At 39.4% G+C, this 27243-nt stretch overlaps 2 protein-coding genes across 2 annotated transcripts in view; both read left to right on the top strand.

Annotated features, from left to right (window-relative positions):
* Positions 1–27243, top strand: part of fam167b (family with sequence similarity 167 member B) — a 679430-nt gene that overhangs the window by 34917 nt on the left and 617270 nt on the right. The window lies entirely within an intron of this gene.
* lck (LCK proto-oncogene, Src family tyrosine kinase) overlaps positions 1–27243 on the top strand; it is a 64124-nt gene that overhangs the window by 13036 nt on the left and 23845 nt on the right. The window contains exons 3-9 of the mRNA XM_022672660.2: positions 12796–12862; positions 13832–13922; positions 14693–14794; positions 19955–20058; positions 20840–20989; positions 21774–21926; positions 26527–26706. Coding sequence (XP_022528381.2) covers positions 12796–12862; positions 13832–13922; positions 14693–14794; positions 19955–20058; positions 20840–20989; positions 21774–21926; positions 26527–26706 — 847 coding nt within the window. The remainder of the gene's footprint in view (positions 1–12795; positions 12863–13831; positions 13923–14692; positions 14795–19954; positions 20059–20839; positions 20990–21773; positions 21927–26526; positions 26707–27243) is intronic.

Below are 27243 nucleotides of genomic sequence, written 5' to 3'. Positions count from 1 at the left end.
GCCCTTAAATGGCTAATTCTGAAAATAAATGAAAAAACTTTAAATTTATAAATAATAAATTAATAGCCCATAGACATTTCTAGCTTGTGTATAAAGAAGTGTAATATATCCCCTTAAGCCAGTCTTAAAAACACAGTAAAAAAACAACTGTTTCTGATGTATATGTATATGAAAAAAAAATAAACATTTACTGTTTTAATGCGTAAACCCACAAGCACACTAAAACTGCAGCTTTGGGAAACCGTTCAAGAAAACACAAGATAAAGGTTGAATGTGGGCTCTTTAATTTCATTCTGGTGGGCTGGTGATGAAAATGAGGAAATCTGTGATGGCTATAGGGGCACTGAGGAGATATCTGGAATCAGCCCGGTGTTTTACTTTTAAACAGATCAAAAGATATCAGGGTTCTTTTGAGTTTATATGGGTTTTTATTTTTTGAAATGCTAACATGCTCTGACTGCTGATATAAAGGATTTTAAACTGTTCAGTCAGGTTCTTTCCTAGGTTACAGAAATGTTCTAAAACATAAAGCAATGTTTGCTTCAATCTTGTATCACAAAAGAATCATAATTTTACTGTTGTACCTTTGCCTTTGTTTTTGTGTATTTATTAAACTTGTTTGTTTTAAAAATAACACTGCACAATAAGACAAAGTAGTGCAAAGAAAAAAACATAACTGTAAATATAATGACTTTAAAGTGCTACATGTGTTTAAAATACTGTACATGTTATAGTAAGAAACGTATAAGACCTATGAACTGCACAATGTGTCCTTTTTAAAGTGTTTAGAAACAGTCATGTAAAATATTCTTGCTTTGCGGCTTCCCGTAGCTCTCCTATTGGTTGTTGACATTGTTCACGTCACTATTTGCGTGAGCCAGGTCTCAGAATTTACGATAACATTAATATTAGGGTGGTTTTATCTGCACGTCAAGATGCGAAAAAGACTGACTAAAACTTTCAGTCCTAACCACCTTCACTGAACGATCGAGATGACGCGACCGCAACTCAACTGCAGCTCGACTTTAGCAAGACTTTAGCAAGATTTTATCCCGACTGTCTACGACAGTGAAATCGCCTAAAAATACGTGCAATTTAAGTGCAAGGTCGACAATATTTGCATAAAAGTGACAGAGCCCTTCAATGGCTCATTCTGAAAGAGAATAGAACTGGTGAAATCCTTTTATCTAAGAGAAATTTTGTGAAAAGAACTTCATGAAGATGTTTTGTATAGATCATAGACCCATTCTAATTAGTGTATTATATGGTGTAATTTGTCCCCTTTAAACAAACTGTCTAAAAGGACAGCAACAAAACTAAGACTAAACCATTCACACAAGTGACACTACAGCAACATTTATAGAACATCCATAAAAATGGACAGATTGAACGTTCTTAGAATGTTCACTAGAACATTCAGAAATCGTTCTACATAACTAGGGATATGAGGCCTACAGTGAAGAGTCTATCTCTCTGTTTCTGTATCCACCCACTCTGCACACATGAAAAGTGAACTGTCGCAGTCTGGCAGTTCAAACACTGTAATACGTGTGTTTATATATAGAAATCTGAGAGTGCCTGAGACCACTCGCGTATTGTGCTGCTTCTGTGGTCTCGCTTTGGAGCAGGCGGGAAAAGAAGAAAAGCGCAGGGTGCATATCTCGCAGTTTAAGGGAACGGAAGAGGGGCAACAGTGAAAGAAAAAAAAAAAACGCTTTACAAACCCATTGTTGGTGTGAGAAAAACGTGATATTAAGCCGCATGTATTTCAATCGCTTCCTGCTGCACTTCATTTGTGTATTTCTTTTTTTATACATTTCTACAAATAACGTTAAGGCCCATAAAAAGTTAATCACTTTTACTGTTTACTACAGTATTCTTTAAAAAAAGAAAGGTCAAATTAACATTAAATAACTTGCAATGGTTTTGTTCTACTAAATTCTACCCTAAAAGGTCCTGCATGCAGCAGTCCCGTATATGGTTCATGTTAATGATATCAGTCTCCTGGCATGACCATCCCTGCAGCCTTTAACATATTTCTGTAACAAAGAGAGCGGTTTGGTAGGTTTCTTGCATGTAATTGGTTTCTATGTTGTGGCGGTACTTCATAAAAAAATTAAATGAATAAAATATTATACTAAAAATCACAAAATTTCTATTAACTTGCTTTAAAAGTACTATTCTGCAGGCTCTGTGCGATTACACATTGTCACCAGAGAGGTCTCTAAATCCCAAAAGAATTACAAACATCACTGTTTTACAGCAGAATTTTATGCATTTTTTTTTGGTTAAAATTACACCTTTCTTTTGTACAACAGTAGGGTGACCATATTTTCATTTGGATAAACCAGGACACCTGGTGGGGGGGGGGGGGGGGGGGTGTTTGAGGAGTGGAGCGGGGTGTGTGTGTGCTTTTACTGTGAGACTGCACCGGAAGGGGGGGGGGGGGGGGGGGGGTGGAGGAGGGCTCCACGCTGACAGTCACGCTGTCTACTGCTCTCTGGTCCAATGAAGGAAATGAAAAAAAAAACAGGACATTTCCTCACTTTTTCCTCACATGTCCCGGGAAATGCGGACGTTTGGTCATCCTATACAACAGTTTAAGCAGTTTTAATTTTGGGACACTGTATTTCGGCACTGTCCAAAGAAAAACATGTACCATAATTTCCACACTTAGAGTGAGTATTATCAGCCTGTAGCCTGCTGCGAACCCCGGCTAGTACTGCTCGAGCAGCATTAGCATAACCAGCTAACCGTGCTAAGCGCTAGCTCTTTTGCAGTTCAGATGTGAGTATTATTGGCCTGTAGTCTGCATGTTTACCATGTTAAAACAAGCTACCTGGGTAAAACCGCTAGCTAATATCCTGAGAGTAGCGCTGTGGGTCGGCATTAACTGCTAATCGTGGCTAGAGCTAGCGGTTAACTGTTAATGCTAATGTTTCTGCATCCAACCTGAGTGGAAATCTGGGAATCTAAGCTTACTGTAAATAATCAGAAGCACTTTATTCACCCAAATAGCAAGTTTTCAGGAGAGAAAATGTTTCAGAGAAAGAAATGTTTTTTTAAGAATTACAGTTTTGTTTACTTAACTTAGTTTAGCTTTACAGGTCTCTCCACCCAGCAGCAAAACCTGCTGCATTAGAAGGAAAACATGGCGACACCCCTGTTCCTTACTTGTGTTGCATAATGCGTTTTATAGTCAGTTGCAATAGTAAATCGGACACAATGCCAAACAAGCAAGCTTATTTTTTCAAATAATAAGCATAAGATGTACACCCATAACTCAAGCAATAGTATGTTAAATGAATGAAGAATCCCTGGCCAAAAACCTTATTTGAGCTTCCTGCCACATCAGAACTCCCTATCTTTTCTTCGTCAGGTTTAAACTCTTCCTCATCATGTTCCTCATCTGATAAATCTGAGTCTGAATTTCCCTCAATTATTTTGTACTAAATTTTCTTTGCTTCTGTCCTGTCTCCTAAAACGATGCATTAACAATTACTGGCTGTGAAAGACATGAAGATCATCCTGGTGTCCACTGTAGAGGACTTTTATAAAATGGCTATTATTCAATCCCAACAGTAATTAAACTGCTCTCAGACTTCATTAAATAATTCCTAACAATCTCAGAATAAATAAAATACACGAATTTCACAGTAGAAATGCAATAAATAAAGAATATTTACTCATCCTTTCTCCTTCCATAAAATGTGCTTGTTGTTATAGAATCCATTTTGTAGAAATAGGAAGTAGAATTTGTCAGTACCCCACCCCCAAAGATGTGGTATCACTGGAAAGCTCAGGATGTCCTCTTTAAGATACAGCAGGAATTATTAGTGTAACTCAAACAAGTAAAATGTGAGATGCAGAAACATAATGTCCACTACAGAGGACACAAATGAATAGGCCAGGTCTCAGGAGGTTATTACGATAAACTCTGTAATAAGGCACCAGTGTAAGCTGTGGTCAGTTTTTTGGTAGACCTACTCTGAAACTAACAGTGACACTGACGTGTCTAAAAGCCACATTAACCAGCCGTGCACCACACCCTTACTACCACCGCACACACACTTCTCAGAGACAAGCTGGTGAAGATGAATGTGGATCCTCACCTGGTGTCCTGGATCACAGACTACCTCACCTGCAGACCACAGTACGTGAGGCTCACTGACGGCACATCGGAGACTGTGGTCAGTAGCACTGGAGCACCACAGGGGACTGTGCTCTCCCCCTTCCTCTTCACTCTCTACACATCAGACCTCCAGTACAACTCTGAGATGTGCCACCTGCAGAAATTCTCGGATGACACTGCCCTCGTTGGGTGTGTGAAGGGTGGTCAGGAGGAGGAGTACAAGAGACAGGTGGATGACTTTGTTGCTTGGTGCCGACTGAACCAACTGCAGTTGAACATATCCAAGACCAAGGAGATGGTGGTGGACTTCCGTAGGTCTGGACCACCCTTGCAGCCAGTCTCCATCGAGGGGGTTGATGTGGAGACAGTAAAGACCTACAAGTACCTTGGTCTGCAGCTGGACAACAAACTGGATTGGTCAACAAATACAGACACCCTGTACAGGAAGGGACAGTGCCGGCTCTATTTCTTGAGGAGACTGCGGTCCTTTAACATCTGTAAGAAGCTTCTGCAGATGTTCTACCAATCAATCGTGGCCAGCATTCTCTTCTACGCTGTGGTGTGCTGGGGAGGCAACATGAAGAGGAGAGATGCATCACGGCTGGACAAGCTGGTCAGGAGGGCCGGGGCAGTGGTTGGAATGGAGCTGGACTCTCTGGTTACAATAGCTGAGAGAAGGACTTTGGATAAACTGCTTTCTATCATGAACAATGATAGTCACCCACTTCACACCACCATCATGAAGCAGAGGAGTGTGTTCAGTGGCAGACTGCTGTCACAGAGCTGCACAACAGACAGACTCAGAAAATCCTTCATTCCGAGAGCCATCAGACTCTTTAACTCCTCCCATCGGGGACGGGATGCTGCTACTGACTGAGTTTAATCCAGGCACACCACTTGGACATTATTCAACAACTTAATTATTTATATTAACACTTCCCCAACCTCGCTTACATTAAAGTATACCTTACTCATGATTGGGTATTCACATTTTCACATTCTCTTTTTAGAACTGTCTTGTAACGTATGCATACTTATATTATATTATATTTCTATGTCACATCAGTCACTTTCGTAATCGATGTCATTGCACTTTACTCTGTTGATTATTTAATTATTTATGACCATTAGCAACATCTACTGCACTGCTCCGTTTACAGATAGATCCTTACCTTGTATAGTTAGGTTTTTTTTTTTTTTTTTTTTTATAGCCTTATATATTTTCTATTCTTCTGTGTTTTGATTTGTCTGAGTATGTTTCTTATTGTATTGTGTTGTTGCTGCTGGATGCCTAAATTTCCTTCGGGATAAATAAAGTATCTATCTATCTACCTATCTATCTATCTATCTATCTATCACACTGCGCCACTGCACACTGGTGTTTCTGATAAAATGGCCAGTGCTTCAAAGTGAAAGGAAAGTGTAAAGAGTGGAGCTCCACTGTAGGAGTTTCTAATAAAGTCACCATTGAATGAAAGTACAAGGTAGGGGTTTCTAATAAAATGGCCACTGAGTGGAGCTTCAAGGCAGGTTTTTTTATAAAGTGTGTACTACTTGGAAGCACAAGGTGGGTGTACTTCCACACCATTAAATTAAGACATAAGGTATTTGTTTCTAATAAAGTGTCCAGTGACTGGAAGTACACAATTGGTATTTCTGATGAAAGGGTAAAAGTACAAGGCAGGGGTTTCTAATAAAGTGGCCAAATGACTGAGTTCGTTGGGGTGTCTAATTTACTGGCCACCAAGTAGAGGTTTGAAGTACGTGTTTCTAATAAAGTGGCCGGTGAGTGGAGCTACAAGGTAGGTGTTTCTGATAAAGTGGCCAGTGAGTAGAAGTACAAGGTGGGTGTTTTTAAAGAAGAGGCCATTAGGTAAATGCATAAAGTGGATGTTTCTAATAAAGTGGCCAGTAAATTTTAGCATGAGCTAGGTGTTTCTAATAATATGGCCAGTGATTGAAGCTACAAGGTAGGTGTTTTTAATAAAGTGGCCAATAAATTAAATTTCAAGGTAGGGGGTTCGAATAAAGTGGCCAATGAGTGAAAGTAAGGAAGGGATTCTAATAAAGTGTCCAGTGACTGGAAGTACAAGATTGGTGTTTCTGATAAAATGGCCAGTGCTGCAAAGTGTAAGGAAGCTGTTTCTATTAAGTAACCAGTACCACTTTAAAATAAGACTACCTTTATAAAGGGTTTATAAATAGTTTATAATTAGCTTATAATTAGCTTATTATGATTTTTAAGGAATTTACAACCTAATTAGTAATTATTAATAAACTAATTGTAAACCATTTATAAAAAACTAGACAGTGAGGTGAGGTTTGAAGTGGGTGTTTCTAATAAAATGGCCAGTGAGTGGAGGCACAAGGTGAGTGTTTCTAATAAAGTGGCCAGTGAGTCAAAGTGTGAGTATGTTTCTCTTAAAGTGTTCAGTTAGTAAAAGTAAGACACAAAGTGGATATTTCTAATAAAGTGGCCAGCGAGTGGAGCTACAAGGTAGTTTTTTTTTTCTAATAAAGTGGCCAGTGAATGACAGTACAAGGCAGGGGTTTCTAATAAAGTGGCCAATGAGTGAAAGTAAGTAATCAAATCAAATCAAATCAAATTTATTTGTATAGCGCTTTTTACAACAGGTGTTGGCACAAAGCAGCTTTACAGAAACATGATTACAGGACAAAGAATCAGGCAAAACATTACACATAGAAAATACAGAATACAGAACCCCCAGTGAGCGCGGAGGCAAGGAAAAACTCCCTCAGAGCTGCAGGAGGAGGAAGAAACCTTGGGAGGACCAAGACTCACATTAAAGGGGGGACCATCCTACCACTGGTCAAACGGCTTTTAAATAGAAATTTAAAAAGTCTTTTATACATCTATATAGGTTTTATGTACTCAGGAGTGTAATAGCGCCACTAATGGCTTGGATGTAATCTGTAGTGGGGAGTAAGATGGTCGATGAGCAGCTGATCTGTGGTGGTGGTGGAGAAGAGCTGACTTCAGAAACTTCCATCAGTCTGGCCGGACAGGAGACGCGAGAGCCTGAGGGTCCAACATCGGTATCGGGTCAGACAGGTGGGCAGTCAGTAACTCGGAGGAAGGCAGAGAGATGGAATTAGTTTTGACTGGATTTATGCAAAACTGAGAATATTAAAACATTATCAGAGTGTGGCAAATGACTCCGGCAGAACTGAATAAAACAGCCTAACTAAAGGCAGAGAGCCAGAAGGTAACATAGACATGGAGGCACCCTGAAACACCAGCATCCACCCACTCCACCGTCCACAAACCTGAGTGACCGTGTGCAGTGGGAGAACAACAGCACCAGCATCTCAGTTTACCACAATTTCCTCTGTCCATGAACCCCTGAATCTGCAGCCTTATCTAAAGGGAAAAACATTAATTACCAAAAGCTAAACTAAACAAGTAAGTTTTCAGTCTAGACTTAAAGATTGAGACTGTGTCTGAGTCCCGAACATATTCGGGGAGATTATTCCAGAGTTGAGGCGCTTTATAAGAGAAAGCTCTTCCTCCTGCAGAGCTCCTCTGAATTTTAGGCACTACTAATAAACCAGCACCCTGAGATCTGAGTAATCGCGGTGGTTCATAACAGGAGATGAGGTCTTGTAAATACTCAGGAGCGAGTCCGTGTAGGGCTTTATACGTTAACAGGAGAATTTTATAGTCTATGCGGAATTTGACTGGAAGCCAGTGCAGTGCTGATAGTACTGGACTAATATGGTCAAATTTTCTAGTTTTAGTAAGGACCCTGGCTGCAGCATTTTGAACTAGCTGAAGTTTATTTAAGTTACTGCCGGAACATCCAGACAGTAGCGCATTACAATAATCTAGCCTTGAGGTAATAAAGGCATGTACTAATTTTTCTGCGTCATGCAGTGATAGGGCATTTCTTAGCTTGGCGATGTTACGGAGGTGTAGAAAAGCTGTTCTAGTAACATTAGATATGTGTTTATCGAATGCTAGATCTGAATCTATGATAACTCCAAGGTTTTTAGCTGCTGAACCAGGGGTGGCTGAGAAGTCAGCCAGATTTAGCATTAAGTCTGATAATTTATTTCTAGCAGCTTCGGGGCCTAATAGGAGAACTTCTGTTTTATCACTATTTAATAGGAGGAAGTTGTGCGACATCCATGATTTTACATCTTCTACACAATCCTCGATTTTCTTTAATCTCACTCTGTCATCAGGTTTGGCTGATATGAAGAGCTGCGTGTCATCCGCATAACAATGAAAATTCACATTGTGTTTTCTAATAACTTTGCCCAGTGGGAGCATATATAATGTAAATAATAACGGTCCTAATATAGAGCCTTGTGGAATTCCATATCTTACCTTGGTATAACTGGAAGACATATCATTTATCCTCACAAACTGATAGCGATCGGTTAAGTACGATTTAAACCATGCTAAGGCAGTTCCGGTTACACCGACCATGTTCTCTAGTCTTTCTAAAAGGATAGTATGATCTATTGTATCAAAGGCTGCGCTCAGATCGAGAAGTACGAGTAAGGAAACACAGCCTTGGTCGGCGGCTATAAGTAGATCGTTTGTTATTCTAACTAAAGCTGTCTCAGTGCTATGATAAGGCCTAAATCCAGATTGAAATTTTTCATAGATCTGGTTTCTTTGCAGGTAAGAGCAAAGTTGTTGGGCTACAGCTTTTTCTAAAATCTTAGAAATAAAGGGTAAGTTTGAAATAGGTCTATAGTTAGACAGTACACTAGGATCAAGATTTGGTTTCTTGATCAGAGGTTTAATTACAGCTGTTTTAAAGGCTTTGGGTACATGGCCCAGGGCGAGCGATGAGTTTACTATCATTAACAGAGGTTTAATTATATCTGGCAGTACCTGTTTTAATAATTTTGTGGGAACAGCATCAAGTGTGCAGGTTGTGCTGTTTGAAGAGGAGATAATTTTCTCTAGTTCTAGCTGTGGAAGTGGGTTAAAGACTTCCAACCTAACTTCAGTAACAGAGTTTTGTTCTAGATCAGCCAGACCAGATGACAGAGAGGATGTAATATTTATCTGTTTAATTTTATCCCGAATGTTTTCAATTTTACTATTGAAGAAGTCCATAAAATCGTTGCTGGTGTAAATGGCTGGAATCTGAGGTTCAGTACCTGCCTGGTTTTTAGTTAATTTGGAAATAACACTAAAGAGAACTCTAGGATTATTTTTATTTATCTCGATCTGTGAGGCCAGATATGCTGAGCGGGCTTTATTAAGTTCTTTTCTATATTTAACAAGACTGTCTTTCCACGCAGAGTGAAACACTTCCAGTTTAGTTGATCGATATTTACGCTCTAAATTTCGTACTAACTGCTTTAAGGTACGAGTTTGATCATTGTACCACGGTGCGAGCTTTTTCTGTCTCTCTATTTTGTGTTTAAGGGGTGCTACAACATCTAAGGTAGAGCGAAAGGTATTTTCTAAACCTTCGGTTAGTTTGTCTAGTTCTACTGGGTCTACAGGAGAGTAAATTAGAGTTGATAAGTCTGGAAGCTTATCTGTAAATTGTTGGGCTGTAAAAGGCGTAATTGAACGTTTTACAGAGTAGCTAGGGGATGTACGTATATTATGACTGAGATGTAATTTAAATGAAATAAGGTAATGATCTGAAATTGCGGAGGTTTGAGAACGAATATTCGGGTTATCTATGCTCACACCCAGGGTCAAAACTAAATCCAGAGTATGATTACAGTAATGAGTAGGTCCTGTTATATTTTGAATAATACCAACTGAGTCTAAAATCGATGTGAATGCCTTTTTTAATGGATCATCCAATTTTTCGAAATGAATGTTGAAGTCTCCAACTATAATCACTTTATCATTACTTACTGCTAAGTCTGTGACAAAATCACTAAATTCTTTTAAAAATTCTAAATAGGGCCCTGGTGGTCTGTAGATGTTAATTAAAGAAAATGCATTCTTTTTTGTAACTGGATTAATTATACTGGTGTAAAGAAGCTCAAAAGAAGTAAAATTTTCATAGTGTTTCTGATTGCTAACTAAGGTACTTTGGAAAAATATGCAGACCCCACCTCCTCTACCGGACAATCTCGGATTGTGTATATAATTATAGCCTGCAGGGGTGGCTTCATTTAATGCTACATATTCATTTGGCCTAATCCAGGTTTCTGTCAGACACAGAACATCGAATTTCTGATCAGTTATCATTTCATTCACCAGAACTGCTTTTGAATTTAGAGATCTAATATTAAGTAAACCAATCTTTAGGCTTGAAATGTTAGTACTACAGTCTGGATATGATTGTTTAATATAAGTTAAGTTATTTAGATTTACTGTTTTAGTTTTTTGATGTTTTTGTTTGACTCGGGGGACAGACACAGTCTGAATACATTGGTATCTAGGTAACGTCTCTTTGCAGCTCGCAGACGGTCGGTTAAGCCTCTCTGTCTGCGGCCTGGTCCCGGCTCTGGATTGTCAGCAGCTTCTAATACTACTCTGCCGACTAACTAAAAGACTATGAGCTATGCTGCATGAAAGTAAGGCAGCACCCTCCCGCGTGGGGTGGACACCATCCCTACCTAAAAGACCAGGCTTGCCCTCAAAGTGTAGCCAGTTATCTATAAAGCCCACATGATTTTCTGCACACCACTTGGACATCCAGCGGTTCAGCGAAGAAAGCCTGCTGTAAGCTTCATCACCACGCCTCATTGGGATGGGGCCAGAGCAGATTACCTCCTCGGACAGCGTCTGGGCCTGTTTAATCACCTCTTTAATATTAGCCTTAGTTATTTCAGACTGCCGCAGACGAATATCATTGGCCCCTACATGAATTACTACCCTCGAATATCTCCTATTCCCTAACCTAAGGTTGCCACTAATGTCCGGTGCTCTGGCTCCCGGTAAACAAGTAACTGTTGCCGCTGGTGCCCCTAAAGGAGTAGCTAATTTCACGTGTCGGACGATAGAGTCTCCTATCACCAGAGTACCTTTAACAGGCTCCTCAGTTGGTGCTTCACTGAGCGGGGCAAACCTGTTTGACACGTGAACTGGGGGAGCGTGGTGTTTAGGTGGGCTGGCTGTGGCCTTTGCGGTAGCATTAGCCTTAGCCTTTCGACTATGCCGCCGAGACGTTACCCATTCGCCCCGCTGTGAGGGCTCTAAGGCCGGAGTCGAGGGGGTACTAACTCTCCCTGAGACACCCGGGGCTGCTAACAGTGAATCCTGCTGTCTATCCCTTATTAAACCCCGGACGTGCAGCTCTAACTTATTCACCTTATCCACCAAGGAGCTAACTATCTCACACTTAGTACAAATACCACTATTGTTACCAGTATCGGTGGATAAGGGATCTAAGCTATACATGCCACACTCTAAACAGGTGTAAACCTGAGCAGAAGCCATGGAGAAAAAAAGCACTCACCTTGTTTCAGTTGAAATTAGAAACTTACACAAACAAACTGCAGCAGCAAACAGCTAATCCAGCAAACCTGAGGAAAAAGTCTATAAAAGTAGACTGAGAGTGGATTAATAGGTGTGTAGAGCAAAGAGGAAGCAGACTAAAAGTGGATTAGTAAGTGTGAAGAGAGTAAAAGAGAAGAAAACAGAGAAAAGTGTAGAAGCTGAAGATTAAAGCAAGCTTTCAGCAGCAGAGCAGCAGACCAGCACAGCAGCAGACCAGAGTAGTAGAGTAAGGGATTCTAATAAAGTGTCCAGTCACTGGAAGTACATGATTGGTGTTTCTGATAAAATGGTAGTGAATTTAAGCATAAGGTAGGTGTTTCTAATAATATGGCCAGTGAGTAAAAGTACAGGGTAGGTGTTTATGTTTCTTGGTGTATTTTTATTCTAAGTGAACAGTTATATCACAGCAGTTAAAGCCCTGTTTTGAGAATGCGTTATATAATCAATAGGAAAGCCATTCTTTGTCTTTGTAATCATTTGAACCGTGAATGCCGTGTGAATGTCCTCCTCACTTCCTCAGCTTAATCAAGGCTTCTATTAGATTACAGGGTGAGGGAGAATGCTTTTGATAGGAGGTCAGATGTTAGGAAATGGCCAGTGGCTCGTAAACAGACCACAGAGTTCAGGTTTGTTTTTGCTCAAGTGGAAAATAGACTATTTTGTGGTTTGTTGTGTCGCTTGTCGCCTGTGTTCCATAAGAGCTCCTCTCAAACAACAGTACATCCACGTTCTCTCAGGGAAATGACTGTTGGGCATAGGTCAAGGCCCTGTTTAGCTTTTATAAGATCCAATACACTGATAGGGAAGGCGGTTCAAAGTCATTCATGAGGGTTTTCACACAGGCCCTGCTCAGTTGTGCCAAGTCCATGGCAACACAGATTTCACGCACTGATTAAACTGATAGAGAGTAATGCTACGATGTTCTCTCTAATTGATGCATTTCATGTCGAAACTGGGATCCGCCATGCGCTAGATTCTTCACACTGAGCTTCAAACAGGCTGTGGTTTTCACTGAATAGCTTGAATTCTCTGTTATACAATAGAGTGATGACTGCTATGATTGTCGCAATGGTTCTGCAGGGGCGGAAAAAACCTCACACATCAAAAGCCTCTTCAATCCGGATGAATAATAGTTACCTGTAATGACTGATTGCTTTTGTTTGATTCGTTTCTGTTTGGTAGACTCTTTTTTTGTTGTTTCTCTGTTTTGCAGACGCAGTATAATGACAAATTTCCATTCAACTCCAACTACACACCTCCCCCAACTTCCCCATTACCAGGTAAGACTCACTGACACAGCTATTCAAAGATCTGTCTGCTTTAAAGGCTTCTTCTTTCTGGATGAATGCTAGTATTGTAGTGTCCCTTGACTTTTGCCATGTCCAGTGGAAGCTAAAGAACTCTGCACTAAACTGTGGGATGTTTGAATGAAGCCTTTTGTATTGAATATGGATGTAGATGATTTCTACCAGAGTTGCTGTGGGTGGTAATACTAATATTATCCTAATGTTTTCCTGTTACACATGTGATACTGTGGATTAAAGAATGTTTAATAACTGCACATCTTCAGAAATTGAATGTCCTATCTATCTGGCACTCATTTGTATATATGCACCTTGCCCGTTGCGTACACCACGGCTCGTTGAACACGCACACACGGACGCGTAGAGAATAAAGAATAAAATAATATTGCTGTTCGCTTCAATGAGCTGCTGGCGCAACTTTACAGTGTGAACACACAGGTCAGTATCCTCTGCTAAGACGCATAAAGTTAAAATATCTAATATATATATATATATAATATCTAATATATGTTAAAATATCAACGCACCAAAGTCAGAGCACACCTGTCTCTTAAAGGGAATGACAAGTGACACACATTGATTGGTTTATTTCACATTACGCCCAAAACAAACCCATGATTAATTAAGAGATTGCATTTTGAGCCATGGCATTTTTGGGTATTTTTTGCATCCTCACAATATCAAAGACACACACCTACACGCCCTAAATCCAGCTGCACCATTCTCAATTAACCACTGCCCTATAGATCGCTAAAATAGGGCCCCATGTCTAGTAGAGTAGATCCCAGCCCTAAACAACAGGGGCCAGTGAAATGGTCAATGTGATCAATATTCTGCATTTCATCTGTATTTACTGTATGGTTGTTCCACACTACCTAATAAGGGGTTGTTCCATTGGGCCACACTACATGTTGTTTCTCACTCATGTGATGATCTGTGTTACAGATAACTTGGTGGTGGCCATGTACAGCTATCAGCCATCCCACAGTGATGACCTGGGCTTCGAAAAAGGAGAGAAGATGAAGATCCTCTTAGAGTAGGCTGCTCTTTCTTTTTTTTATAAACTTATAAACTTATCCAACAGCTGTTGTCTAGTATGTAATTAGGGGGGGGGGGGCTGATTGAGTACACACATATTGTTACACATGTGTAAGTACACTTGCTCTATTACATATGTAAGTTCACTCACCCTGGTACACATGTGTACTTACACAAGTCAAAATTAACCTTAACATTAATACACATGTGTAGTTACATAACCTGTACCTCTGTAGGTAATCTGTAACAATGTGTACTTCATCAGTAGTTACACTGTAGTTACATGGATTGTTACCATGTAACTACATATAATAGTACTTAGGGACACTTATTATAAAGTGGGACCATTGTTTTTTTTTTTTTTTTGCTGTTTTCATTGAATATTACTTGCGTGTGCATCCTGCAATGTGACATCAAGTCTTAATTTTGTAGAAAATAATAATTGTGTAGCAAAATAATAAAAAAATTCAAAAATAAAGTAAAATGAGAACACAAATCTACCACAAATCTAAAGTGCAGCATATTTTCTGCAAACTGCACAAAAACAAAAATGAAAGTAAATACAGCAAATACAAACTAGGCTGCCTTTAAGAATATCACTATTATCACATTTATTTATTGTTTTTGTGATATTTTGTGATATTATTGTTTATATGGCACAATATGGCACACCCCTAGTAGTAGAGATTTAATCAGTTAATCAGTGTAAACCCTGGAGTTTAATGTGAGTCTCTGATGACACCATGTGATGTGTTTAATCTCCCTCAGAGATGATCCAGAATGGTACATGGCAGAGTCTCTGTCTACGGGACAGAGGGGCTACATTCCACGCAACTTTGTGGGCAAACTCAACAGCATGGAGACTGAAGCGTAAGTCTTACACACACACACACACACACACACTCACACGAGTACACCCACCCACCCTCGCATGCATAGCCCATCTTCCTGCAGTGCATACAACAGCTCTTCTCTGCAAAAAGAAGCGAGTGCAACCAATGCAAGAACAAAAACCACCACCACAACATCTCAGCTGAGCTTCATCCACCACACTGACACATGCCACAGCCTGCTCACACTGACTGCCTGAAATACAGGAGCAAGAAAATAGTTCTTCTTACATTACATCACAATTCAAATAATTAAATGCAGAGATTTCCCTGTATTTTTGGGAGAGAGAAAAAAAAAAAATAGTGTAGTGTCGTAAAGGCCTGACCAAGTAACTAGAGACGTATTAATTAATTTTATTTTAACATATATGGGTAGTTGTAATGCTTTTGAATGTTTTATATTTTAATATTATATATTTTTAATATTTTAATGTGCTGAGTAAAAGTTCAACAGAGAGCTTTGGCATTAGGGGATGAGGAAGCTCGCACACAGAAGCTTTAGTGGAAGAAATGAATCACAGCTTGCCCGCGTCAAACTGTAAAACAACTTCTCTATGTTCAGCTTTAACCACTTTTGACACATATCTGGGAGGATTTACGTGTGTGTGTGTATGTGTGTGTGTGTGTGTGTGTGTGTGAGAATGAAAGAGAGAGAGAGAGAGAGAGAGAAGGATGAGAGAATGAAGGTAGAAAGTAAGAGTTAGTTAGTTAGTTAGATAAATAAAAAACAGTAATTTACTGTATTAAGAGTGAATTATGGGAAATTGTGGCCAATCTTACTAAAATAAATGATTTGTGTACATGTAAATGTTTACAAAATAATTACATACATTAACGTTTTATCACTATTTTTCATTTTTTAGAAGTGTAAAATTATGATGGTTTGTCAAATTACAGCATGAACATCAATATCTTTTTTTATTTGATTTAAATTGAATTTTAATGTGATTCCAAATATTGTAGACTATATCAAAGCTCTACAGAAACACATGCATATTTATTATATAAATAAAAAGTGCTAAACAAACTAGAATATATTTTATAATTTCGATTTTTCTAAGTAGCACATTTATCTTTGAGGACAGATCTGCACACTCTTGGTATTTTAATCTCAGTGTCTCTTCATGAGGGAGAGTCAACTGGAATAGTTTTCTCAGCGTCTTGAAGGAGTTCCTGGAGGTGCTGAACAATAGCTCATCCCAAATCACCTCAAATCACCATCTCAGTTGATCAGGTTAAGATCAGTGGATTGTGGAGAATTTTTTTTTTCTCTGTTTACTACATAATTCCAAATATGTCCCTTGATTGTTTTGGTGTCTTTAATATTAATCTACAAAGTAGAAAATAAATTAACTAAAGAAATAAAGAAAAACATTGAAAAGGAGAAGTCAAACTTCTCCTTTTCAAGTTATATTCCAGTGATGGAAAAATATAAAAATGCTGTTTTTTGCCTGTAATGCACACAAAAGAAGAATCTAATACTCAAATTAAATCAAATTAAATAAAATATTTAAATGTTTATGTCTTTTGTATTGGTATCCTATGTTGAACATTTTTATTTATGTTTGATATTGACATTTTTGTTAGAAACCATTCCTACACAGTAATTAAACATGATTAAAATGTCTAAATCACATAAAATGATTAATATTAAAAGTATTAGCTATTATTACTTTGCCTCGTTGACTTCAGAGTGCTGCCATGCTTTAATGCCTGAGCTGCCGTTTTTTTTCCAGTGAAGTGGGCAGGGCTAAGCTACTGTTTCATTGGCTTGAAAACTTGTTTATTGGCTGGCTCATGCTCTATTCTGATGGGCAAGAGTGAGTATCAATAAGTGTTATATGCAACACAACATTAAAAAAAGTAAATACGTAATGTCTATTGTAATGGGCGTAGGATTTGAAAGGGTTAGTTCTACCCTCTGTAGAACTGGTTTTAATGTTGTGGCTGAAGCTTGACTAACCCTAAACCTAACCAAAACTGTTATATAGCTACCAGTGTATTAAAAAAACGGTGGTTTATTTGCCAGTAAATAAGACAGTGGAAGACACTCATGCATACAGCCTACTGTACAAGGAACATGGAGGTGATTCACCCCTAACCCACTCAAAAGAAGAACAAGAAAATACCTTGGTAAAACCTCCGGGGGTATCTCTGTAGCTGTGGGCCCCTCGAGGCCTCCCTTACTGATGGTGGACAGAGATTAAGGCACCTCAGGGATGGAAAAAGTGTGACGTAAACACACACACACACACACACACACACACACACACACATCTAACAAACGAAAGAACAGACTGTCTCAATGACTCATTTTAAACTTTCTTCAACAAAAAAGATAATCTCTACAATGATGGAACAAATTACACACTGTTTCTTATTTTGGCTGTTTGTTGGTAATGCAAACTAAGACAAAGTGCTAACAGCAGTGCTATTAAACACAATTACAATTGAACACTATAAAAATGATGATTGCATACCTAAATTAACAAATAAATGAATTAATAAATAATTATTTATTATTCTTGAGTCATTGATCACAGGGTTGTGTTTTCAATACCTTGGATTCCAAAGCTGGCTGCTACTAAGTCCAGTGGAGGGGAAATTGAACCCACAACCCTGATATCAGTGAATTGGTGGGGTACTAATAACAGGGTTGTGGGTTCAATAACTTGGATCGCAAAGCTGGCTGCTACTCGGCTCACAAGTAAGCCCCCAGGTCCAGTGGAGGGGAAATTGAACCCACAACCTTGTGATCAGTGACTAATCTGCTGGGTGGGTTCAATAACTTGGATCGCAAAGCTGGCTGCTACTGGGCTCACAAGTAAGGCCCCAGGTCTGGTGGGGGGGGGCATTGAACCCACAAACTTGTAATCAGTGACTAATAACAGGGTTGTGGGTTCAATTACTTGGATCGCAAAGTTGGCTGCTACTGGACTTACAAGTAATGCCCTAGGTCCGTCGGAGGGGCATTGCACCCTCAACTACTTCTACTGTTTGGTCTCAACTCTTTGTTTGGGGGTGGTGTATTAGTTGTCAAAGGATTGTGTTATCCATCACAGGGTTGTGGGTTCAGTACCCGGGGGGGGTGGGGGTGGGGGGGGGGGGGTGTTGGTGACTATAAGTCTGACAGAGTCGTAGGTGTAATACTCATGTCTTGCTAAACCTGCCACTGCTAGGCCTTAACCCTTTGTGGGGGCCAGCGGTGGCTCAGTGGTTAGACAGCTGGGTTATTGGTCACAACCCTGTGGGTTTGATACCTGTTTGTGCCAAGCTGCCACCCTTAGGATAAAACTCTTTGTGACTAAACGCTTTGTGGTCAAAAAAATGGATTATCGATCACATGTTTATTGGTTCAGTACCCAAGTCTGCTAAGCTGCTACTGCTGGACCTTAACTCTTTGCGACGCTTGACTATTTGCGAGGGACTTTGTTGGGAGGGAAGGAGGCAGTGGTTGCTCAGTGGTTAGAGGTCTGGGTTATTGATGACAGGGCCATGGGTTTGATACCTAGGTCCACCGAGCTGCCACTGTTGGGCACCCAAGCAAGGTCCAAGCTCCCATGGAAAGGCAGCAATGGCCAAGCACTAGAACCATTGATCACAGGGTTGTGGGTTCAATACCTGGGTTTGTCTACTACTGGGCCCTGAGCAAGACAATACACTCTCTGTGCTGGATCTAATGCATGTCGAATTAAAAGAATACAACAGTGAATGGCTTTCTGTCATTGACTAAACCAAGAGCTTCCTCAGGAATAGCAGTCCTGGCCAGGTGGTTCTACATATAACGTACAGTAAAAACAGACACAATTGAGCTGCACACAGTGGTGAGTAAATTAAAGACACTGAAAGAGGAAAAAGTCCACTCACGCAGGTTTTACTTCACAGGGGTTTTCCATTGAGCTATGTGTTACGGTACAGAACTAGGCATTAAACTAAGCTGTGCCTACACCTAAGCCCAACCCCAACGTCAACCACAGGAACCAAAGGACATGTGCTGGTTCTTTTTGTTTTGCTATCAATGCAATCACTGACAAAATTTCTTAAGATAAAATCGTATTTGTATTTTTGTCAATTGAAAGATTCATATAAAAATAATTTTTTAAGTGTAAATAGATAGATAAACTTGTCAATAAGATCCATCACTTGACATAAACCTGTTGAACTGTTTGTGCACCAATTAGACATTTTAAGTAAATGATAATGTTGTTTCTTTATCAGTTTATGGTTAAAAACATCTCTATTATGAACACAGTTTTTATAGAAACCAAAACTTTTTGTTCTACGGAACAATTAAAAGAACCATTTGTATTGACATTACAGTATTTTAAGAGTGTTCAGCAGAAATTTATTAACTCATTAAGTCAGGTGGACTAAGGTCCCCTTAAATCGTGTAAAGCAGAACCTTTTGCAATAACTAAAAAAAAATGATGCAGAAGTCAATGAGAAGAAAAACCCTGCACCTGTCAAGCATGGTGGTGGATGCGTCATGCTTTAGGCTTGTCTCAGTGACATTTTACTGGTAAAGGTGGTAAAGAATGGTTTCAACCAAATATTAGCAAATCCTGGAACCAAGCATGACAACATCATTTGTTACATTTTACGTGTGAAAGAAAGAAGTAAAAAGTTATAAGTACACACTAAGAAAAGTGAGTACAGATTTGTACTTAAAAGAGTATAAAGCTTGTCGCTGGGGCTGTACCTTATATTGAAGTACAAAAAAAGTACCTTTCAGTGAAAGTCCTTTTTTGTACCCTTTGTTTTTTGTGCCAGTAAAGATTATAAAAATTATAAACATTATCATCAACTGAATATGGCTCAAAAACTTGATGATCCAAAATTGTCTGGCTTTCAAATAAAAAATGTGAAATTAAAATATATATTGTTTATTAGTACAGTGATGCAGAATACTGAATGTACCCTTTGGCTGCAGGTTAAATGGTGCAAATTTGTACTTATTGCTGTTAGAAATTACTTTGTACTTCAGGGGGAACAAATCTGACCCTGTAAAGACCAATATTGTACCTTTGAGGGTATAATTATAAAAAGTGTACCCTTGAGTACAAAAAAGTACTCATATCGTTCCTCTGTTTTTAACAGTGTATATTAATGGAGCGGATGTTGTTTTGTTTTAATGTTCCAGCTGGTTCTTTAAGAACCTCTCCAGAAATGATGCCATGAGGCATCTGCTGGCTCCAGGAAACACACAAGGTTCCTTCCTGATCCGAGAGAGCGAGACCACGCCAGGTATGAAAGAAACGTTTTAAATTCCAAGCCTATTTTGATTGTTATGTACAGTATGTGTTACACTAGTATATATAGCATGTATAAACATTTTGTTGCAGTGCTGTTCATTCCCCAAAAACTGTACCCTTGTAATTGTGTTTCGCAGATGCTTTTATCCAACGCGACTTACAAATAATGATGTACGTAAAGCAGTAGAGGACATAAAAGTTTAAGGCAAAAAATGACAAGCATCGGACTTTGGGGGATTGCTATTTCAGGGGCGTAGCTACTGACCTGCACATTCACACTTGTTAATTCTCTTTAGTTCTGTTTAGTTCTGTTTAGTTTATTCACACTGTGTCCATGTGTGATGACAATTCACTGCCAAGATAGCAATGAACGTCTGACTGTTGACGCCTGTCTAAGTTGTATTCAGTCAATGGTGCACCAGTATTTTCTTTTGCTAAGATAGCAATACACCAGAAATTTACCAGAACACACCTCATAGATCTACTTATAAGCACTTTTGCTATTTAAATGATGCAGACGGTAAGCCTGAAAATAGACTCTTGGCAGGGTGTAAGATAACAATAAGCATTAATAAGGCCCATTATCAGAATTGCTTGATCTAGAGGGCACACAATCTTAACACCACAAGGGGCACTTGATCTCTCCAAACAAAAGGGCAGCCAAGAGACCACATTAATGCCTTTTTTGCCACTTTAGAGAGCACTTTTTGAGTCCACCAGTGTCTGTTTTCAGGACAAATGTCTGAGTCCTATTATTTCCTTTTTTTCCACAGGTAGTTTCTCTCTGTCTGTGCGCGATTTAGACCACACGGATGGTGATGTCATCAAGCACTACAGAATCCGCAACCTGGACGCCGGTGGCTTCTACATCACTGGCAAGATCTCCTTCAGCACACTGTCTGAGCTGGTCAGACATTACTCCCGTACGTAGAAAACAGCACCAAACACCTGAAATAGCTAAAGTTCGCCTAAACTAGAGTTCACAATGGCAGACGTCAAACCGCTTACGTAGTCATAAATCTTGTGGGCTTGTATTTCATCTATGTCCTATGAGAAACACTTATTTCCATTCATGTCAATTTTTAGATTACTACATAATTTGAACAGACAAAATGTCCCTTAGACTGTGCCAAAATTTCTTGATGAACAGACCAATAGAAACTCTTCAAAATGACCTGAAATAAACTCTTTTTTACATTGACTTCCATTGAAAGTTTACAATGTTTTTTCTCTCTCCTGTAAAGTCGCTGTTTTGAAGATAAGAGAGATTTTCATTGGACAGTGATGGTATGCATAGCCAGTTAGCATCCTGGCTAATTTAGTAAACTACCCATTAAGCTTAATGCTGTTTTCTTCCAGGTTTTATTTTTCTCCAAATTGTCCAATGAAAAATGTACAAATACTGTTCATTTAAAAGAGAAAAAGAGTCTCTCTTCCATGATAAGAACCCCACAGTTAAGAATAGGAACAAAATGAAAAAAAAAAACAAAGAAAAAGTTCAGAGAGACAAAGCAGAGGATCGTTGTCTCTCATTTTTCCATCATTTAACCTTCTCATTTAACCTTTAATGCGCTGGTATGTGGAAAATATCCTAATCGAAAGCTGAATGGCAGTTTTTCCATGACTATGCTTTTTTTTCTTATCGTCTCTTTTCATCTCTTTTCGATTCCTCCCCCTCTCTATCCTTCCCCTTGTCTCACTCTGAAGGAGAGGCTGATGGTCTGTGTACACGGCTGATTAAGCCATGTCAGACGAGCATGCCACAGAGGCCGTGGTGGCAGGATGAGTGGGAGGTTCCCCGTGAATCTCTGAAGCTGGAGAGGAGGCTGGGCCAGGGCCAGTTTGGGGAGGTGTGGATGGGTGAGTATGACTGTGAGATGGTGAAGTGAGTAGTGTCTTCTCTAGAGATTTGTAGTCTTCTTATCTGAGCTTTGAAGCTAATGTAGCTAACAGATAAAGGAAGCTTTTACTTTACCTCATAAATCAGCATCATACAATCTTGTCCAAAGTTTACATTTACTCATAAATGGACACAAATGTCAAAGCAAGGCTAGAGTCACAGCTGCGGCGGCCAATGACACGTGAGCAAGAAACGGCAGAGCCAGTCGTTGAGCTTGAGGGTGGTCTAAAGGAAAACTGGCTTCCGCTTGAGCGGTTGTTTTCTGCTGGGTCCTAGCGCTTGATCTATCTCTTTTTATTTAATATAGCGTGACTTTTTAACCGTAAAAAACTGCAGGGGACCAAAACTGGATTTTGAAAAAGTGCAGGTGATATGTCCCCCCACCCCCAAATTACATCCATTTTTCCAACAAGACAATGCTAAACAGACGTCAATGCTAAATCAGGTCCAGAATGTAAAAAATAATCACTTTTTTTTGTGCAAACTGCCTGGATAAATCTGTCTATAGCTAAACGGCATCAGAGTCATCCAGGCTTTATTTGAAAACACTGCTAAACATTATTAGAATGTTCTCAGTCAGCTTTGCCTCAGCTTGTCCAGAAATGCATGTTTTCCCTTCGACTGTTAAGGGACGTTCAAAGCACACAAAACACTTTTTGGCTGTAAAAAAAAAAAATATTATCACAAAAGGCTGCTTTAATTCAGTGTCTTAATGCTAATAAGAAGCTGTGTTTCTTTGAGTTTCCAGAGCGTTTGATTCCAGTTAATTCCATTTGATTTGTAGGCAGTTTACTGAAAGCCGCACCACAAAGCTTCTCAGGCCTAATGGTCATGGAAACTTCACAAAACACAGACGAGAAGCATCGAGCTCCTCTGTTCAGGCCTGTGCTTCTCAACCAAAACTGATGATTGAAAAGTCACGAATACAATAGAGCAGATGTCCAATTCATAATGAAATCTTCTGCCTAATATGGCCCCTGGCAGCCAGCCTGCCTGTGTACATCTGCCTTTATGAGCGATGGCTGGGTGCGTTTGTGAGTGTGCGCTGAGCTGAACGCCTCTGTTAAACTGCTCTGGTAATGAATTGACTGTAAGGAATCAGCTGCGGAAGCTGAACCAGTCGGAACTGAATGAATCAGCTGAGGAGAAACAAGTCTTAGCCTGAACTTTCTCCTTCACCACAAAGCCACAGGCAGCATTCGCCACACCTGGGGAGCCAGGAGGGTATTTTTTTGAAAAGTGGGATTTCTCAGAAAGCCAGATACATTAAGTGAAAGACCATCCCTTACTTCTTGAACATCCGTTAATTCTGGCAGTCCCATCATCTTTGGTATCACTGTATAAAACACAGCTATGCTTTAATACTGTGCTCATGAACGTTTACAGATAAAGCTGACTAAGCTTTCGTTCATAATAAAGGTAGTATGATTCATCTTATGATTAAAGCAGCTGTCCATCATGCTCATGTGGGGCTTACATCAATACAGCCCACCGTAACTGGGGTAAGATTTAGGGCATCGTATGTCTTTAAAAGTAGGACAGGTGGTGCAGTAATTACTTATTATTGTCCAAATTAGCTTCTATTAGCTTTTGTTTTATTTTTCTGTTCCACCTTAAAAGCTCCAGCCTCTGCAGTCTTTTCCACTAATTAAGGTGGAACAGGAAAGTTAGCTAGCTAGTTAGTTAGCTACTGAGATGAACTACTAGCAATTGTAATGCTTATTTTGAAGGATATGGCAATGAAACATTAAAACTACACATTAAACTATTGTCACATAGTGATATCGTAATTCTTAATAAGGAAATCATCAAATTCATCAAAGTCATTCTTTCACGTGTGCAGCCATCTTGCCAGTGATTCTCAGCCCTCTGTTTGGAGTGTGCCTCTAAAAAAAACTCAGTTTGAAGGGTCATGTAGCCCAAGCCCAAGGGTCATACACCCCTCCTCTCCAGCTTAACAAGAATCCGGACACCCGACCCTAAGGCCAAATCCCATTTCACCCCTTAGCCCTACCACTTACCCCTACCCCTTCTTTTAGAGTGTAACCCTTTCCCTTGGAACAGAGTTACAGATGTCATCATGCAGAAATGAATTATTATTGTCTTAATATTGTATTACTGTTTTATTCTTATACTTACTATATTGTAAGTGTGGAGTTGCATCTCGCTAGCACCGTAGTTAGCGATAATGCTAATGCTGCTGCACCCAGCCTTAGTGCTGGAAAAATCTTTACTGTAAACTCACCCTTATAGCATTGTATTTCAGGAGAGTGCCATTGCTGCCCTTAATACCTGAATGTCAGAATTCATACATAAGGCACACCAAATTATAAGGCACACTGTTTTTTTTTTTTTTTTGAGAAAATTAAAGAATTTCAAATGTTTTTTATAGTCCGAATGCGCATATACATTGTGATGCAAGCCATTTTTATGTCACACATAAAAATGAATGTTCATGGAACATAATTTCTGTAAGATTACAGGTTAACCTTCCAGGAACCTTTTCAAAATCATGCTTAACGTTCTTATAACATTCTCTGTTAGCTGGTGCGTTAGTCCTCAGTTCATAAGATATATATATATATATAAAAAATGTTAACAGAAACAATAGAGAAAATCACGCTTTGGGCTTGTGTTACAGCAAGTGGCAGAGGAAACATTTGATTCAATTAAATAAATAAAATTAAATACCAGCAAATCTTGGCAGCAAGCATTACAGCAACACATCTGAAGATTAAAAGAAGGTGGCTTCTGCATTTTAGTGAAATGTGTAAGCCGACACATTTAACCCAGGTTTAAACAGGTTTACTAAGACTGCAGTGCAAATCCAGGTGACTGGTGTGCAAATGCAGTCGTGAGCAGATCATTTTGTAGTGTAGTGCTAAACAGGAAGTGTCAGTGCTGTGATAATGGTCATTTTGATTCTATCACAAGCCTCTGTAAGCATTTCTGTATGGATGGGACTTTTCGCCCATTATCTCTCACCAGCTTCAAAAAACTGTTCAGACAACAGAACAGGGTAAGCAGCCTCCCAAAGTGCCAGAGCTAAAAATATAGCCGACCACGAGGCTACAGCTACTGATTTGGTGCTTCTACTACATTTCAACACCTTGCTTGTCTAAACAGACCCTCATGCTAGTGAACATTTTGTTTTGTTTTTTTAGTCGGCATTGCTGTTCATAAAACTGAATCAGCTTTGCTTATAATAACTCACGCTCAGTGATGCTTAACGAACACTGTGATAAAGAGTGAAGTAGAACTCAACAGAACCAAATGGAGCACAATAACTGGGAATTAATGCATGAAGGATCAGCTTTTCAGTCTTTCTTATCTTGATGTACTTGATGTACCTAGACTCAGTAACTGGTCACTTTATGAGGTCTTCTTACCTCTTTCCTCTTACACTGATATGGCAAAATTAATGGGATAGCAATATGTACAGTACATACATTAGTAGCACAGTTCTACCAAGTGTCCACCTTATCTCGACTGCAATTAAAAAAAAAACACACAGCTAAGGACTGTAGAAAGGAAGCCCAGTGAAACAACAACAGGTGAGGTCTAGCTCCTCTGCTGGCTGGTTGTAGTATGACCTGCAGTTCCCCCATCCTCATATATATTTAAGTGATAAAACCACCCTGCCGCGCTAAGCGCTAGCTCTTTCGCCGTACAGATGTGAGTTTACTGGACTGCAGTCTGCGTGTTTACCATGTAAAAACAAGCTACGTGAGACGAATCGCTAGTTAATATCACCCTGGTTTACCAGAACACTCAGAACTCCTCAGCGTAGCGCTATTGGGCTAGCGCTAGTGGTTAGCCACTAATGCTAATGCTGTTATACCCAGCCTTAGTGGAAATCTGGAAATCTAAGCTTACTGCAAGTAAACGGAAGCGTTTTTCTCACCCAAATAAACAGTTTTCAGGTGAGAATTCGGTGTAGCGGTTGTGTTTTTTTTTTTTTTTTTTTTTTAAGAATTACAGTTTTGTTTAGCTAAGCCCACCACCACCACCCAGCGGCAAGACCTGTTGAATTAGAAGGAAAACATGGCAACACCCCTGTGCCTTACTAGTGTCGTATAATATCCCTTATAATCCAGTGCGCCTTATGTATGTAAATAGACCAGAAAATAGACGTTCATTAATAGCTCTATTTTTGTGTTTGTTTTAACACAGATATATACACACACACACTTAGGAATTAAGTCGTTGACAGTCTTGGCTGAAACAGCCAATGAATGCGGTCTGAGATGCTTGGTCCCGGAAAAAAGGGCAGATCTTTCAAATGAGTAGGCAATGCTTGTCTACTGCATAAACTTTGGTGATGATTTGACAATAAGGTCAATATTTCTGGCTTCATTTATGTAGAACAGAAGTAAGTAGAACCACAGTGTCACTGCATTCTATAGTCATTGGTTTAGGGGATATACCAGCATAAGCAAGCTAATTCCTCAACATGACTGCCATGCCCAAACTAGTCAACCTTTTATAAAAACATTCACATTTATTGCTATCAAACCGTATCCAGACTCCAGAGTAACACACAGTTCTGTCCTCCTGCAGGCATGTACAATAATAGCAGAAGGGTGGCTATTAAGAGCCTGAAGACTGGCACCATGTCCATCGGGGCCTTCCTGGCCGAAGCCAACCTGATGAAGACGCTCCAGCACCCGCGCCTTGTCCGCCTGTTCGCAGTGGTGACGCAGGAGCCCATCTATATCATCACTGAGTACATGGAGAACGGTAAGACCCATGTGACTGAGATTAGAGAACATTGAAAGTGAACCTTGACATTATAAGAACATATTTAAGAAGTGTTCTCAAATATCCATGATACATGCTCTGAATTGGCCTGTATTGAAGTGTGGCTACAAAAAAGGGAGGAGCTATTGTCATCTGGAACAATGCTAGAAAAATTGCGTTTGCTAATTCTGATATTAGGTGCAGAATTAGCAAAAAATATTATTTTTTATTATTATTATTATTATTATTATTATTATTATTATTATTATTATTATTATTATTATTATTAATTATTTTAATCTATATAACTTTTTATACAATGTATATAACCTTTTTTATCTCATAACCTGATGGAAAAAAAAGTTTTATCTAGGACAATGCCTTGATTCACTTCAGTGTGCAGATTTGTATTTTTCCAGTGCAGTGAGCGGGGTTAAACTGCTGTTTGATTATCTGATAAATGTCTATTCTGATGAACAATAGGTCTAAATCTGTTTTAATGCAAGAATACATAAAAGAAAGAATACACAGGATCTC

This window comes from Astyanax mexicanus, chromosome 14, assembly GCF_023375975.1.
Source record: "Astyanax mexicanus isolate ESR-SI-001 chromosome 14, AstMex3_surface, whole genome shotgun sequence".
Classification (NCBI taxonomy): domain Eukaryota; kingdom Metazoa; phylum Chordata; class Actinopteri; order Characiformes; family Acestrorhamphidae; genus Astyanax; species Astyanax mexicanus.
This window is presented reverse-complemented; position numbering and strand designations above follow the sequence as displayed.